Source organism: Gymnoscopelus braueri, assembly GCF_963280865.1.
Source record: "Gymnoscopelus braueri genome assembly, chromosome: 3".
In the NCBI taxonomy this organism is placed as follows: domain Eukaryota; kingdom Metazoa; phylum Chordata; class Actinopteri; order Myctophiformes; family Myctophidae; genus Gymnoscopelus; species Gymnoscopelus braueri.
Genome location: NC_137612.1, coordinates 45,058,794 through 45,075,289, shown reverse-complemented (window position 1 = coordinate 45,075,289; position 16,496 = coordinate 45,058,794). Strand labels below are relative to the sequence as shown.

Genomic DNA, 16,496 nt, shown 5'->3' with positions numbered 1-16,496 from the left:
CCCCCACTTTGAGAAGAATCACTTTTTGTTCAACCTCTTTCAAATTGCAGTGCCTTACTTTCACCACAAGATGGCAGCAGTGTAGTGCAGTTAAAAATTACTACGTGTCGCTCTTATTTCCTTCCGACTAGATGTGGCGTGTAACACCCGTGTTGCCATGTCCGCTTATTATAAGCGAATTTGGGCTTGTTTTTATCTAAAGTTGCTTGTAAATATTGGTAGTTGCGGGTTGCGTTTTTTGGGCTCGTTCTAAAGCGGACTTGCTTACTTGGGCTTGCTTCCACATTTTTTAAAATTATTATTTAAACCAGTGGTTCTCAAATATTTTCATGAAAATGTTTCGTGCCAGAGAGCATTTTTGTTGTTAGAATGTTTAAATTAAAAAAAAAAAAAAAAAAAATTCCACATTTAATTGCAAGAGTTTTTGAAAATAGCAGATCTACAAGTAGTACCTACTTCAATTAGCCAATCAATGCATATCGGTTTATAAAGTGCATGTGGCCTCATGTAGTCGCTTCTTTTGGGCTCGTTTTCCTAGACCCGATTGCTTATTTCTCTCACAGAACCCAACGCTGGATGTGGTGTAACACCTGTAAACGGTCCCCGATCCCAAAGTTCCACAACAACACGCAGTCCTCGTGTGTTTGATGGTTCAGCGTGAGGATGATGATGAGTGGAGCTGCTGTGGGTGATGATGAGAACATCCGTGGAGATGTCCGTGTTCCTCTGAGGAACCTGCTCAACACCATCCAGTGTGTCAGAGACACGGTCAGAGGTATTATAGGAGGTTTATAGTCACACATAATACAACAACAACAACATGGCAGGTTCACATGCATGCTAATGCTAACCTGCTAGCTAGCTAACTAACTAACTAACACAGGGCTTTTTAGTTTATTTAACAGGGACTGAAATGTGTGTCCGTCTATACATAGACAAACACACACACACACACACACACACACACACACACACACACACACACACACACACACACACACACACACACACAAATGAATAAATAAATGCATTCCTGTCTTCCCTGAAGACGTTGGTGAACTGTAACTTTTAGCAGTCTAGCTGTCAGAGTCTTGTCAATGTTCCTGAATCAAATCTGTCTGTCTGTCTGTCTGTCTGTCTGTCTCTCTCTCTCTCTCTCTCTCTCTCTGTCTGTCTGTCTTAGTTATTTTGTATATCAGTTCCTCCATAGCAGCAGCATTATTTATGACATGATAGTAGCCTGTATTTAAACCGTTTCTGTCTTTGATTCTTGATTGATTTTATTTGAGTGTTGAAGTGTTATCCACTTGTCCGGCCTACAGGACAACACATTAAAGTGTTCAAACACTCTGTGGTTCTCATAATAATCATTATAATACTTAATGTTTTTGTTTTCTGTGTGTTATTTGTCCACAGATGGCGAGTCCAACGAGACTGATGGAGCGTTCAACCTCTCCAACTTCTGGGATACGCTGAGTTGAGTTGTTTTCCTGTTCCTTCTCATACAAACATGATCAATCAGTACAGTGGTTTGTATTAACCACTTTCAACCTGGCGCTCCTTTTTTGGGCTATTTGGTGTAGGGCAAAGTATAGGGTTTACGTTTTATCATTGTCTCATTATTGAAGTTACCTTCCCATAAGCATCATGTTCTCTCTCTTTCTCCCACGTCATGTTTCCCTCCCCGAAACGAGGGAAACGAGATGTGGTGAAAAGAATGACAACCTGTCATTGTGTTTCTCTATTCTAGTTTTCTATCATTCGGCTGATAGCCTCGTCCTTTACTCTGCTTGTCTGCATGTCCTCATGTATAGTACGTCAAAGTAAACATTTCTCTTCTGTTGTCAGACCAGGCAGTGAAGACTGTGTCCCAGGAAGCTACTAAACTCAGCCTGGCCTTCTCCAAACCCCCAGTGCCATCACAAGAGGTCAGACCATTATTATTATTATTATTATTTTTATAATCTTTTTTTATATATTCTATCCTATCCTATTACTTTAATTGAAATGACCATAGATATATATAAGAAAGGCTAGATGGCTCAAGGGGGCGTCGCAAGCGTAGCTCAACCGCGGCCATCTTGCGACCGTCATTCATAACATTATGTCTATGGTGCATGTACTATTGAAATAACCATAGCGTGCTCAATTTTCATACGATTTTCAAATGGGTTGGTGTGTTGTAAACACCAAAAGATGTAGTTATGATACTGCATCCTCCTATAATTTGACAAACCTCTGTGGCCATGGTGTCTGTCTTGGTGTCTTGGTGTCAGCAAAACTGTGTGCCCGTTTCTCCTCACTGGCTGGAGCACTTGATCTGATTTTGCACACAGCCATTGCCCATTACCATCTGAACTTAACTGCGAAGCCCGTTTCTCAATTTCATCAAATTTATTAGCCATTATGTGTCAAACAATGGGAGATAACGTTGCCAGGTTTTGCGCGAGAAACAAGCAGCAAGGTCTGTACTTTCGCCTGCACCCTTCACCGGGTATGGTCTAGTACTTATAATTATAATCATGGACTTTATATGAAAATAACATTAAGTATGCAGTATCATAACTACATCTTTGGTGTTTACAACACACCAAACCGTTTGAAAATTGGATGAAAATTGAGCACGCTATGGTTATTTCAATAGTACATGTACCATAGACATAATGTTATGAATGAGCGAGCTGACTGTCGCAAGATGGCTGCCATGTGGCAACGTCGTACTCCATTGGCCAGCAGCGCGGGTGAGTCATCTAGTGTTTATATATATATATATATATATATCTATGGAAATGACCTCCAAAGTACGTCCGGAGTTGGTCAGCACAGTATCACTCCACTTGCCTCCAAACTTGCCACAGACTATTGATCAGAGCTCTGGCTATTCTTTAGGCTTCTTACCCCACCTTGATCAGTGATCAGACTCTCAGCTTGACTGATTCCCTGATAGGCCAATCAGACCCTCATAATAATAAATAATATAAATAATAATAATTATTATCTTATATTATAAATTGTATTATCCTGCTACTCTAATTGACTTGAGTGATTGGCAGGGCTTCGCATAGCGTTTATGCCGGACTTCGCAAGACGTCTGTGCAGAGCTATTGTACATCTACATCCCTTACATCTCTTACATTTTAGCCACAGCACCAAAAAAAGAGGAGAGGAGAGAAGGGGAAATAGAGGAGAGGGGAGGGGAGGAGGAGAGGAGGCGAGGAGGAGAGGAGAGGGCCTAGATGTGAGGGCCGCGAAGCGGCTCAAACCTCTAGTTATTATTATTTGTAGAAATGTCATTTGTGATTGCAGTCAGTAATAAAAGTGAAATTATCCAATGCAATTTGCCACTATCACTGAATGGCAGTAGATTGATTGATTGTTGATCAATCGGTCGACCGATCATTGATTGTGTAGAGTGCGGCTTGATACCACTGTACAGCACTAGAGCATTGTGTTTAGCAACGAGTGATTACACTTATTATTAAATGTCCAATTTCCCTTGTTTCCATTCTCTCTACCTCCCTCACCCCCCCTCCATCCATCTCTTCCTCCCTCCCTCCATTTCTCCCTCCATTTCTCTCTCGCTCCAGGATGGTGAGAGGTTGTCAGAGTCCATTCAGAAGAGCATTCTAACTTTGTCCACTGTTTACTATTGGCTTCCCAAAAGTCAAGGTACAGTGACAGCTCCGGGAAATCATCTGTGTCATTTTAGATTTTAGCTATATACATATAGCAACATACGTTTTTCTAGCCTGGCATTAACCAGACTGATAACGTGGATTCACTCTCATGCACGTTATCAGTCTGGCCAATGCCAGGCAAACCCTTTTCAGGATTTAGGATCACTAAAAAGTTTGAACTATTGATTTAGGGGTGGGTGTGTGTGTGTGTGTGTGTGTGTGTGTGTGTGTGTGTGTGTGTGTGTGTGTGTGTGTGTGTGTGTGTGTGTGTGTGTGTGTGTGTGTGTGTGTGTGTGTGTGTGTGTGTGTGTGTGTGTGTGTGTGTGTGTGTGTGTGTGTGTGTGTGTGTGTGTGTGTGTGTGTGTTTCAGGCATTAGTCTGCGGCGAGCGATCAGAAACGCCACAGTAAATGTACTGCGGGGAGTCATACAGCTAGTAGAGGTCATCCTGAGTTCACCCTTACAGAGGTACACACACACACTAGAGTTCACCCTAGACTGGGATCAACTTCTTTTGCAGTTTTCTTATCCGGTCTAGAGCGAATATAACTTGGCGTCATCAAGCATGGAAACCAAAAACGCGCTCCTCCAAAATGATTCCCCCTCGACCGGATTAAATTAGTTATTTGATGAATCCGACAAGTTTCTTCAGTTACTTTCTTGGAATACTTTGTTTGGTGCTTCCATCTTTTATTCCAACTCGTAGCGTGACCGGTGAGATTGGACTAGATACTTGATTCGGCATTTGTGTAGGGGAACAACATGCTTTTATTTACTCAACTATTTTCATTGTGTTAGTTGGAAAGCACTTTGTAACTTTGTTTTCAAAATGTCTGTCTTGTTTGTCTGTCTGTCTGTCTGTCTGTCTCCAGTCTGTCTCAGGAGCAGTTGAATACAACAGGAACTGTGTGGTCAGCATGCGACCGCTTTGGGCAACTGCCTCAAGGTCAGTACATCCAACACAGTCAGTACATTCAACAGACCAGAACATGTTATTATTTAGTGGATTCTTCCATGAAAATTATTGTGTATATAATATTACATTATTTGACATTAAATATTTTTAACATTTAGTTAATGCTTTAGGCCAGGGAAACCTTCTGTTGTTGGTAACATCTGTGTGTGTGTGTGTGTGTGTGTGTGTGTGTGTGTGTGTGTGTGTGTGTCTGTCCGTCCAGATAACAAGGCAGCAGTGTTGCTGGTCCTTTCTTCTCACATAGGAGTGGTCAAAGATGCAATAGAGGAGATTGAGCAGGTGTGTGTATGTAAAAGAAAATAAATAGGCTATATTCGCTGAAAAATGTAGACTACAGTTACAGGAAACCAATACCAGTGCACATTGGTTGATAATATGCACTCTCCTCTCCTCTTCTCCAGGCTCTGCTAGAGGTCAACGACCCCTTCGGTGACGTCATGGACAACGACATTCAGGACGGGGTGGAGCCTCGAGATAACCAGGACACCTATTGGTCGGAGCAAGACCGGCGTGTCATTGGTCCGTGCCAGGGTCTGATGAAGGTGTCTGCGGCCTGTCTGAGGAAGCTGACGGCGGCTGTGAGGAGTAACGGTGACGTCACCACCGCCCAGAACATAGAACAACTGGACGACCTCGCTGATGTCACCAACGACATCAGTCCTGCGTGGGTACCCCCCCCCCCCCCCCCACACACACACACACACACACTCTCACTGAAACACACACCTGCTATTTTCACTATTTATTTTCACGATTTATGACCATTTCCGTCAATTACATACACACAATACATACACACGAAAGATAATAAAAAGTTAAGATTACACTTACAAGAACAAAATTACAACACAATATACAGCAAAGACATATGTATGTAGAAGTAGAATCTCTAAAACACATCGATACTGGCTAACATACAACAACATGTCGGCCAGGCAGTTTGTTTAATGCTGCAATGGCTGAGTGGACACAACGTCTATCAAAGCGATGTTTTCGTCAAGAGTTCAGTAACTCTCAAAAGATCAGATAATGCCTTAAATTTCAGGATGCAATATTAAAATATAATAGAAAGTTTTATTTACAGCGCGATGTATGTTGTGCTAACAGTAACAGTCACACAACATACATCATACACCAGCAAGGCACACCGACAGACAGGCCAACTCTCCCCAGACCGTCAACTCAAAACTGGTCTAAAGTAAAACAACAAACAGTTCTCTATTCAACTTTTTTCTCATGGCCGTAAAACACGGGCTGTCTCTTCTGCCAGCTGTGAGTGTAGACAGGATACTCCTTACTAGGCTTATCTGAACAGATAACAGTCTAAGCCCTGTTTCTCAGCTCACAGTTTAGGAAAACAAGCTGATCAATGTTAAAGCAATATAATTATATCATTTCACGTGTGTAAAGTATAAAGATGCTATGTAAATCTCTCGCTCTCTCAGTGTTGATGACCTGGCACTGAGTTTGTATCCTCCCATGGAGTACAGTGGAGTGGAGAACAATGTACGTACACACACACACACACACACACACACACACACACACACACAGTTAATTCTGTGCTCAAGAATGCAAGATGCACGAATAATGACCTGGATGTTGTCCAGTGTTTGAAGTCCAGTCTTATAGAATGTGTTTCTGTCCACAGGCGTCTAAAGCGGCATCAGTGTTAAAGAAGGTTCTGGGCATCACCAGGTGAGGGCACTGGACTATTCACTGGACGGCTGTTAATGATCATGACATTTTAGTTGACAATTAATTGTCCTACAAATAATCGTGATTGATGATTTGATTGTGTTTTTGTCATTGAACATTGGAACATACGTATAAATACAAATTTACATTCCTGTTTCCTTTTAAGCTTTGTAAATAAAGCACAGGGCAGATTATGACTAATAACTTAAATACAAAGAAATGACTGACTGGTGCCCATAATTCCTCTTTAGTAGACAGTGAATTAAAGGTCTTAGTCGCCACGATTGATTGATTTTTATAAAATTAAAGACTATTAGAACACGTCAAACTAATTTAGTTGAGAAGCATCTTCCATAAAACCATAATAGTCTTGGATATTTCATAAAGCAAAGGTTAAAGCCTCAATCTGTGATTTCTTCACCTGGCAGTATTGTAGGACAGCAGGAACATGGGTTTAGAATGATGTGTCGTGAGATTTGCTTTTGCTTTAATCCCTGTTACTCTCTTTAATGTTATTCATTTGAGGGTGGTGGAAGTTATTTATTAGTTTTTATTTTCTTTTGTTAATTAAGTGTTAAATTGCTCTATATTCCCTTAGTAATCAATTAGTGTTATTTCAGTAACAGGGGTCTCCCTGTCTGTTTACTGGCTAGTTGGTAAACAGAAAATACATTTTCAGGTCGGGAGAAAGGACTCATTCAGGATACAGGATAAACAAGTGAAAGTGATGAAACAAACAAAACAAAAAAAACATAATTGGAACACTAGAATTGCAGCTGTTAAATTGATTGCTCTCTCTGTCACAGGTCTAGTCACGTAAAGCTCTCTCTCAGTTCAAGTCATGTAAAGGTCTCTCTCTCAGTTCGAGTCATGTAAAGGTCTATCTCAGTTCGAGTCGTGTAAAGGTCTCAGGTCTAGTCATGTTAAAGGCCTCTCTCTCTCTCTCTCTCTCTCTCTCAGGTCCAGTCATGTGTGTGGAGAGTCAGAGCTGACCTGGGTTCAGTTCCTAGAAGGAGCCATCGACCACAATCTGCAGAAGACCAGACTCCTCATTCAACAACCAGACAGCTAGAGAGTGTGTGTGTGTGTGTGTGTGTGTGTGTGTGTGTGTGTGTGTGTGTGTGTGTGTGTGTGTGTGTGTGTGTGTGTGTGTGTGTGTGTGTGTGTGTGTGTGTGTGTGTGTGTGTGTGTGTGTGTGTGTGTGTGTGTGTGTGTGCGAAAGCAAGTCAAGTGCATTAATACAGGAGTAGAAATGTGTTTTTATGTTGGGAATGCCAAGGAATATGAATAAAAGTGTATTTCTCCTGTTACATACTAATTTCCGGACTTCCAGTAGAATTATTTCTAGCATAAATGAAAACTCAAATGATTCAGATAAAACAACTTGACTCAGGTTTCAGTAATAACGATATAGAAACATTTATTTACAAGCGTGTTGTGATGGAGTAATTTCAGGAACCAGACAGAGACCAGAATCCTCATTGAAGCACAGATTTATTTAAGTAGCTGCAGCGAGTTGACACAAGATACTGAAGTTGTTGCATCAGGTTAACATAGTGAAGTATGAAGTAGTACATGCTTTTATAGCTAGGGCCCTTCCCTTTGAACCTCCTAACTACGTCACATTTGAAACACAAGAAATAGGTCCTGAAATCACTGACTTGTGAGGTGTTAGTCTACTCAGCTCTTGGCACTCTGTATTCTGCAAACCTATTGAAATCCATCCTCCTGATACGGGGAGCTGAAGGATGGATATGTTAACTTTGGATGCTGCAAGTCCTTACCCAGCCTCTCATAAACCCTCATAAAACATGTCATAGGGCGTATGTGCCTATTCTGTTAAGCCGTGGCGTATGTGCCCCCGCCAGAACAACTTCCGGGTCCAAGTGTGTGTTTTGCCAATATACCGCAGTGCTGTGTCCCTTGCTGTTTTAACAGATCTGAGACTAAAAGAACGATTAAAGTGTTACTCTACAGCTTTCCTGGCAACGACAAAGAGAAGAGGAAATGGTTACTTTATTTATTTGTATATATATATATATATATATATATATATATATATATATATAGACACACACACACACACACACATAAATAATATAATAATATATAATAGATATAAATATATATATATATATATATATATACAAGTAAGACGCGCGAACGCTGGAAGCGAACGCAGCTCGAAAATATTGTGTATTTACGGACTTGTAATCCGTGTTATTTCACTGTGATGGGGGATGGTGTGTGTGTGTGTGTGTGTGTGTGTGTGTGTGTGTGTGTGTGTTGCATTGCATTGTCTAAATTCCTGCACTCTGGCGCCCTCTACATAGGTACTGCATGCACACAGACAGACATACAGACAGACACACACACACACACACACACACAACCCGAGCACGGTTTCATAGTATGCTCCACTTGCGCGGAGGCGCGCCTCCTTCCGCTGCGTTCGCAATTAGCATTAAGACCCTTAATAACCCTCAATGGTTCCTTTCTGAAAAAGGAGGTTATTGTAAAAAGATTTACGGGTACCGACATGTTTGATTACAATGAGGAGTGGACGGCGCTTGGTGCCTCTTGGAACCGGAAGTGACGTCGGACTACAAAATGACGTCAGACTTAAAAAACTAATTCTGATTATTACCAATTTTAGAACAATTTACAACATGTAGTCTGCTGAGAGCTAAGAACTAAGAACTCTATTCAGGGTTCAGAAAAAAAAAAAGAAAAAAAAAATATATATATATATATATATATCACTTACCCTACCTTTAAGTGGTTAATGAATGTATGTTTTAAACTTGTAAATCAAGTTATGAGTCTTAAAATGTATAAATACAGTTTCCGACAAGGCATTAGGACCCTACAGCAGTACTTCCGCATAGACAGGCTGCAATGACAAACATGTTTTGCTAAAATGAATGTATGACTTCAACTACAATGTAATTTTTTATATAATCTTTCACTGGTATATTTTTTCAGAATAACCATTCCACATGAACGTGCTATTACTGTACAACTTCTCTCAACACATACTATTTTTTATCAAAATCCTTTCACTTGTGTCAGGAAGAACCCACAGTAGCTATAGTGACATAACGACCAATCGTCAGACAGGGACATTTACAGTTATGTGGTCGTTCTTGTGCGTATTTCACCTTATTGGGACTATGGGATCTGTATTTGTGTTGAGCTTGTATTATGCTCTCAGACAGGCACATACCTGATTATGGACCTGTGAAATATGAATATCCAATCACAAAACTTCTGTTACTCTACCAAGTATCACAAATCCCATGATGAACGTGAAATGGTACATCTACGTGAAGTCCAATGTTTCTCCAACTTAGAGGCACTGAATATATTATGTAAATATATACAATTCAGTGCCTCTTAGTTGAGAAAGCACATGCTGGCGAAAATGAAGGTAAGAAAAACAAACACAACTGTATGCAGGAGTGTGAGAAGCGGTCATGGTTTTCTTACATTTCAGACGTGATTGAAGGAGAGCTTTTTCAACACAGAGCTCTGCTCTAGATTGGTAGATTTTGGGGCTGCTGTAGCTTAGCTTACCCTTTTTACATTATGTCTTACAAAACAGTATACAGTTTGAATTTTAGCATTCTATTCCTACAGTACAGTACAGTATAGTAAACAGTAGTTTGTTAACATGCATTGGTAGATGTCTGACTGTAGTCATGTGTGGTAGTGGGGTGTAGTATGTTATCAACTGCAAGCGGAGAGCCACGGGATGGCACGACAATGCAACATAATGTCTATTATGGGCTGACAGCTAATCACATTTACCCAATTCATTGCCGCATCGGCGCAGAATGCTGCCCTGTGGCTCACCACTTGCAGCCAACACCACACCACACCCCACTGCCACTAAGTGGTACCATTTAACCCATTCAATCCGGGAACGCATACTGTGTCATTTTAGTTTTTTTGCTATAACCATTATATTATACTTTGGGCTATTTTTCTTTTTTTTATCGTGAACATTTCGGTGCCGCGCTATGTATATCTACTATTTTTGAATAGCCAAAGAAATGTTTTAATGAAACAGATGTGTTCCCGGTCTTAATGGGTTAAAAGGATCATGTCATGAAACAGAGACACTTTACAATAATGCAGATGCCAACAGCTCTTCCTCTGCTTCGGTCCACCGATTACCTGTGGCAGGACTGTGTTGATGTTAAGAGAATGAGACACTACTGCAATCCATGTTGTCCAAAGGTGGCTCCTCTCTTTCTTCTTTTTGGACATTCCAGAGATCTCTAAGATAAATCAATCATTCAACGATTCAAAATAAATTATTTTTATGAATGCATGCATCCATGATCAAATTAAAACAACAACAAAAAACGAACAAACTAAGTTCTTGAAATAATTAAGCTTCATGTCAAATGAAATGGTTTACATGATTGTGTCTCTCGATCTCCTTCTTCTTTTCCCTGGTTCTCATCATGTAGGTCGTTAGGAGATCTTTCGGAGTGACTGAGAGGCCTCGCTTCTTCTCTCCTGGTCAAGTAATCATCAATTTATACAACAAATACTTCATGGATATGTTTTTAGCATTTCTTCAGAGTATCTAAAATACAAATATGTGCTATTGATAGTTACCAGGGTAAAGCTCTGTGTTTTTGCGTGTAGAACCACAAGGCAACACCAGCAACAGCAACAATAATCACAATAGAAATTATAAATACAGTCCAACAGGTAGTGCAGGGTCCTATAAATGAGCAGAAGACAGAGGTAAAATACTCAAAATGGTCATAACAAAAAAAGGCATGTTGGGACTTTTTTGGGGTTCAGTGTCTTGCTCATGGACACTTTGACACATAGACTGGGGCCTGGAGGCGAACCAGTGACCTTCTCATTACCAGACAGCCTTTCTACCACTAAGCTACAGCAGCCCCAAAATCTACCAACGTAGAGCAGAGGTCTGTGTCGAAAAAGCTCTCCATGATCACCCTTCAATCGCGTCTGAAATGTAAGAAAACCATGACCGCTTCTCACACTCCTGCATATAGTTGTGTTTGATTTTCTTATCTTCATTTTCGCTAACATGTGCTTTCTCACGGATATAAAAGTGATAATAGAAAGCAAAGACGTTTTGGTCGCTCTCAAATTACAGTTCCTTCACAACTTGCTAAAACAGGTACAGCATAAATTTGATCTCTTCCTCCACAACACTCAACTTCCCCTGTGATTTAACGTCTCTTTCTTGCTATTAATGCATATTTCTCACCTGTGTCATAGTAAACATAGAGAGACGCATATTTTTGTCCATAGGGGTTGGATGCCTCACAGACATAGAGACCGCCCAGGTCAGAGGTGAGGCTGATGAACTGCAGCCTGCCTCCCTCTGCACTGATCCCAGACCTGGGCAATGACTGGTTCATTCTAAATCAGAGACACACACAGCCATACCAACGATGAGTGAATCCCACACAGAACATAATGCAGTGTCACAATGTGAAATAGAATGTTTGAGAAAATAAGACAATTAATAAGTGGCCATACTATATTGTGAAAATATATTTCCATGGTTCAAAGTTAGTCTTTTGGTCTAATGACATTCTGTGTTGAAGGTACTTCTAAATAATAACATTCTACTGAATATGCCAGGGGTCGGGAAGAAAGGCTGACCGTAGTCGTAGACCAATTGTTTCTTAAGCCATTGTATGGCAAGACTGAGAGGAAATTTAGTTAATTAAAAACGGAAAAGGAACATTTTATCTGGAGGGAGACAAGGGTCATACCCAAACAGAGAAGAACAAGAGCTCTTTCATAGAACAGGCCAGGCTCTTACATAATTCAAGGTCTCTTCTTAGATAAGGAGAGAAACAGTATACTGTTTAAAACATTACGGCATATGGAACACAGTTCACTTTTTTCCACAAGAGAAGGGTTTTATTCAAAAGTCTAAAAGTTGACAGAGCATTCAAATAAAAATGGAAAAAGAACTACGCGTTCATCCTACCCAGTTTCATTAATACAAAGCCTGATTCATTATTGTGCCTGTCATTCAGTCTCAACATGGATACAAGTATAACTAGAAAAAGTGCTCCTCGGAGCACAGGTCTCCGCCAGGTCAGGTACGTTATTCTGGCCTCCTGGTGGCGCTATAATAGGCCAATGTGAAAAGGGTGCCATTCATCTTAGGCCTTTCACGGCAATCAGACACTGCATTCATGATTTGAGGCATTTTGTTCCAAAAATGTGTTTTGCTAAATTAGACCTGCTGGTGGCGCTATAACAGGCCAATGTGAAAAGGGTGGCATTTCTTCCTTGGCCTAGTGGGAATATGTTTGGGAAATTTCACGGAAATCGCAAGCTGCGTTCATGATTTGAGACATTTTGTTCAAAACGGACCAATCCTGCAAATTTTGGAAGCGAACCTGAGCCAATGAGGATGGAATATGGGAAATCGGACTATCCGTGTTGATCACATGACTATAGAGATACTGTGTACCGATTTGCATGACGTTTGAATAAAATCTGTAGGAGTAATGTAAAAAAAATGGGTTTTGCACAAATCGGCCTCCAGGTGGCGCTATAACAGACCCATACTACCGAACATACTGCATGCATATTGATATGAAATTAAGTATTTTGGTCCAATGACATTCAGTGTTGATAGAATTTCTAAATACATGAAATATATGGTACCACTGACACTGTGTCAGTCTAGCTGAGGTTGAGTGTATTTGGTTACATTCGTGTTCATGGATACAAAATAAACTTAAAGGTAGGGTAAGTGATTTGCATTGGTTAAAACAAAAAGTATTTTGTTAAAAGGTTAAAGCACTATATTCTGATAGTAATCATTGCTATAGAGTGTTTTTTCAGTAACAGATGTCTCCCTGTCTCTCCAGCTCTTTAATAAACAGAAAATAAATGTTTCGGTAGGTGTCAAAATCTCAGCCAATCAGGAGAAAGTACCCATTTTTAAGCTTAATTTGTATAGTGTTCCAGTTCCAATTTTGTCTGCTCATTTCTTAGTGTCATCACTTCCAATTTCACTTGTTTAATCTGTATCTTGACTGAGTTCTCTGTCCTGGTTGGATAAAATTGGAAATGAAACTGAAACTGAAACGAAAATGCATTTTCTGTTTAATAAAGAGGTGGAGAGACAAGGAGACTCCTAATACTGAACAAACACTCTATAGCAATGAGTACTATCAGAATATAGAGCTATTTAACACTTATTTTAACCAATGCAAATCACTTACCCTACCTTTAACAAGAAATCATTACATCAGACAGCGTGGCCATTTCAACGTAAGAGTGTGTGTGAGCATTCAGGTTTAAATGTAAATGTAAAAATGTAATGTAAATATAATGTAAATATGTGTGCCGAGACTTAACATTTGCATTTGTTGAAACTACCTGCTCCAGGTGTACGTAGCTGTTGGACTGGAGTCAGACACACATTCAAACACATGTTTGGATGTTTCATGGATGTTCACAGACAGAGGTGCATCTGCAAGAACGAATATGAAAGTGACATACAGTAACAGTGTAGACAATAGTTATGAATGATGTCAGTAACACCCATAAACGGGAGATAATGGAACCCCTGTGGATAAGCTGCAATTTACAACTGGTGCACACGATTATCAATAATAGCCAAATTCTGAACTGGAGATAATAGCATTATTATATAAATAATGCTGCAACTGACTTTAAGATGAGTGGCTCTTTTGAATATCCATACTGACGCCTTGTGACTCCTGCTTGATGGATTGTTTTGCATCGCCAATCATTTACTGTTCCACCAGGTTAGAGTTCTCAGTCATGGTTTATATATATTATACACTCATTAATCATTAATCACACTCATTAGACACTCAGGAATGTGTCCTTAAAAAAACTACGGATGAAAGTCGCACACCTATATTAATACAATACTATGTTACTTTAATTGTGACTCTGTATTGTGACACATAGGAGAGTGTAAGCTATGGGTCTAGGACTGTCACGATTACAAAATTCAAGTTTACGATTAATTGTCATACAAATAATTGTGATTAACGATTTACTTGTGTTTTTGGCATTAAACATTGTAACATATGAATACAATTGCAATTTCTGTTTGGCCTTTTAGGCTCGTAAACAGTAGCAATGGCCATTTCTGCCATGTTTAGAAAATGTTTGAAAATGTATGAATATTTCTCAACATGGAAACGATTATGACGATCATGCAAAAGATAATTGCGATTATCTCAAATAATTGCGATTAGGCGATTATGTAATAATTGTGACAGGCCTACATAGGTCAAGGGGTGAAGGTATACCCACAGTGGACCATGATGGTGAAGGGCAGGGTGTCTTCTGTTGCCAGGGCTTGTTGCTTGACCACACACTGGATGAGGAAGTGGCTTATATTTCTGGTTGGTATGCCGACCAGATGGCTAACTGTGGTGGTGGTGCTGTTGGCATGTTGAGTGGAGTTGGTCACTGCCCTCAGAGATTCTCCAGAAGATCCAGTGTCCCAGGTCACCTCTGCAGGAGGTTTGGCACCAGCAGCCATGCAGCTCACATATGTGACCCAATTGTCACCCACAACAGGAACAGGAACTTCACCTTTCAGGCTGGTGACTGGAGGGACTAGGAGAGGTGTACAAGCAATTAAGTAGCAACAGCAGTCTATCCAATGTTAAGTTGCATACATTATTAAAGTATTTGATCCAGCCAATGTTTATCCTGTGAAAAAAGGAAAATATTTCTAATTTCAAATTGCTATCAAGCAGCATAGGGCTATCGTATGCGAGGGATAATTGACGGCCAGCCGGTCATTGTTGAGAAATAAAACCCGACAGGGTGATTAGGCACTGACGCGTAGCGGAGGTGCCATAATCCCCCTGAAGGGGATTATTTCATGACCGCCTGGCCACCAATTATCCCGCTTATTACACGGCTACTTAATACATTAATTAATAAATTGACCTAAAAGTAACAACAAAATGAAGTATTTCCTTGCTTACGGAAATGAAAGTATTCCATAATTCTTGCACTGGGATTCTTGCACGATCGCCTCGGAAAAGAAGTAAGTAAGTAGTAAACAAGAATACATTTTCGGCTACTGCATCGTCTATTTCTTGCTTCAAATGTTTTCAAAAACATTCTTGAGAGTAATGTTTAGCTGCCTGTACATGACATTGCGTGTTTGTTTACATGGCTGTCATGTTGGATACGGCACAAAATCAAGCAGCGCAGCAGGTGCTCTGAGTCTTTGATTAGACAGCGGCCTGTTATAGAGCTCATTGGTCTTATACAGAAATAACACGCAGCTGAATTCAGTGATTGACCAATCAGAATCAAGCAAATCTAATTCATCAAATGTAAACATTGGTTTATTATTAGCAATAAATGAAACATAAAGCAGTTCCCTTTGATCAATATGTCTGTCTGTCTGTCTGTCTGTCTGTCTGTCTGTCTGTCTGTCTGTCTGTCTGTCTGTCTGTCTGTCTGTCTGTCTGTCTGTCTGTCTGTCTGTCTGTCTGCCTGCCTGCCTGCCTGCCTGCCTGCCTGCCTGCCTGCCTATCTATCTATTCCAGGGATCTCTGTATGTATTTCTGTATCTCTAACTGTCCTTTGCATATCTCGAGAACCGTTAATCCGATTAACTTTACACTTGGCGTGCGTATAGCTGAGGACCCAAGGATGTGCAAAGTCCAAGTGTGAAGTCAATCAGATAAGTGGTTCTCCAGAACCAACTCGGCCTGCTCTGAGCTCGCTCAGATCATCTGATCCACATGAGTTATCTTCATTATACAACGGAGAACTTCAATATGTGCCAATTTGATCATGTTATAAAAAAGGTATATTATACCAAGCACTGTCAAAGGTATTTCTGTCCTGTAGGATCCACTTGGGAAGAGAGTGAAGATGCAGGTGTAGACTCCTTCATCTGACAGCTTGACATCAGAGAAATGGATAGTTCCATTGTTTTCTTTTAAACTCCCAGTGAAATTGAATCTATAGTCAAGACCATTGACAAGCTCCGGCCCATGCTCCGGTGAAATGGTGAAGAAGTCATGCACTACCGGCTTTTGTCTGGTTTTCTTCTTCCAGAAAATCTGAGAGATGTCATCATCTGCAGATTTCCCAGTCAGTGTGCAGGGTAAGGAG

The 16,496-nt window shown here is 40.4% G+C and overlaps 2 protein-coding genes across 2 annotated transcripts; one reads left to right on the top strand and one right to left on the bottom strand.

Moving 5' to 3' along the window:
* The first annotated feature begins 617 nt into the window (after positions 1–617).
* On the top strand, positions 618–7,625 carry ccndbp1 (cyclin D-type binding-protein 1). The gene is made up of 11 exons (XM_080423672.1): positions 618–775; positions 1,417–1,476; positions 1,849–1,928; positions 3,588–3,669; positions 4,048–4,144; positions 4,549–4,622; positions 4,855–4,931; positions 5,054–5,316; positions 6,098–6,158; positions 6,304–6,350; positions 7,311–7,625. Exons 1-11 carry the CDS (start codon positions 664–666, stop codon positions 7,420–7,422), a joined length of 1,065 nt encoding a protein of 354 aa, XP_080279798.1. The 5' UTR covers positions 618–663; the 3' UTR covers positions 7,423–7,625.
* Positions 7,626–9,202: 1,577 nt separating this feature from the next.
* Positions 9,203–15,081, bottom strand: LOC308082758 (nectin-1-like). Its single transcript, XM_080424757.1, has 6 exons — positions 14,664–15,081; positions 13,752–13,845; positions 11,608–11,762; positions 10,980–11,088; positions 10,777–10,877; positions 9,203–10,633 (listed from the first exon to the last, which is right to left on the bottom strand). Coding segments are annotated over exons 1-6 (693 nt in total). The 5' UTR covers positions 14,896–15,081; the 3' UTR covers positions 9,203–10,631.
* Between the last annotated feature and the right edge of the window lie 1,415 nt (positions 15,082–16,496).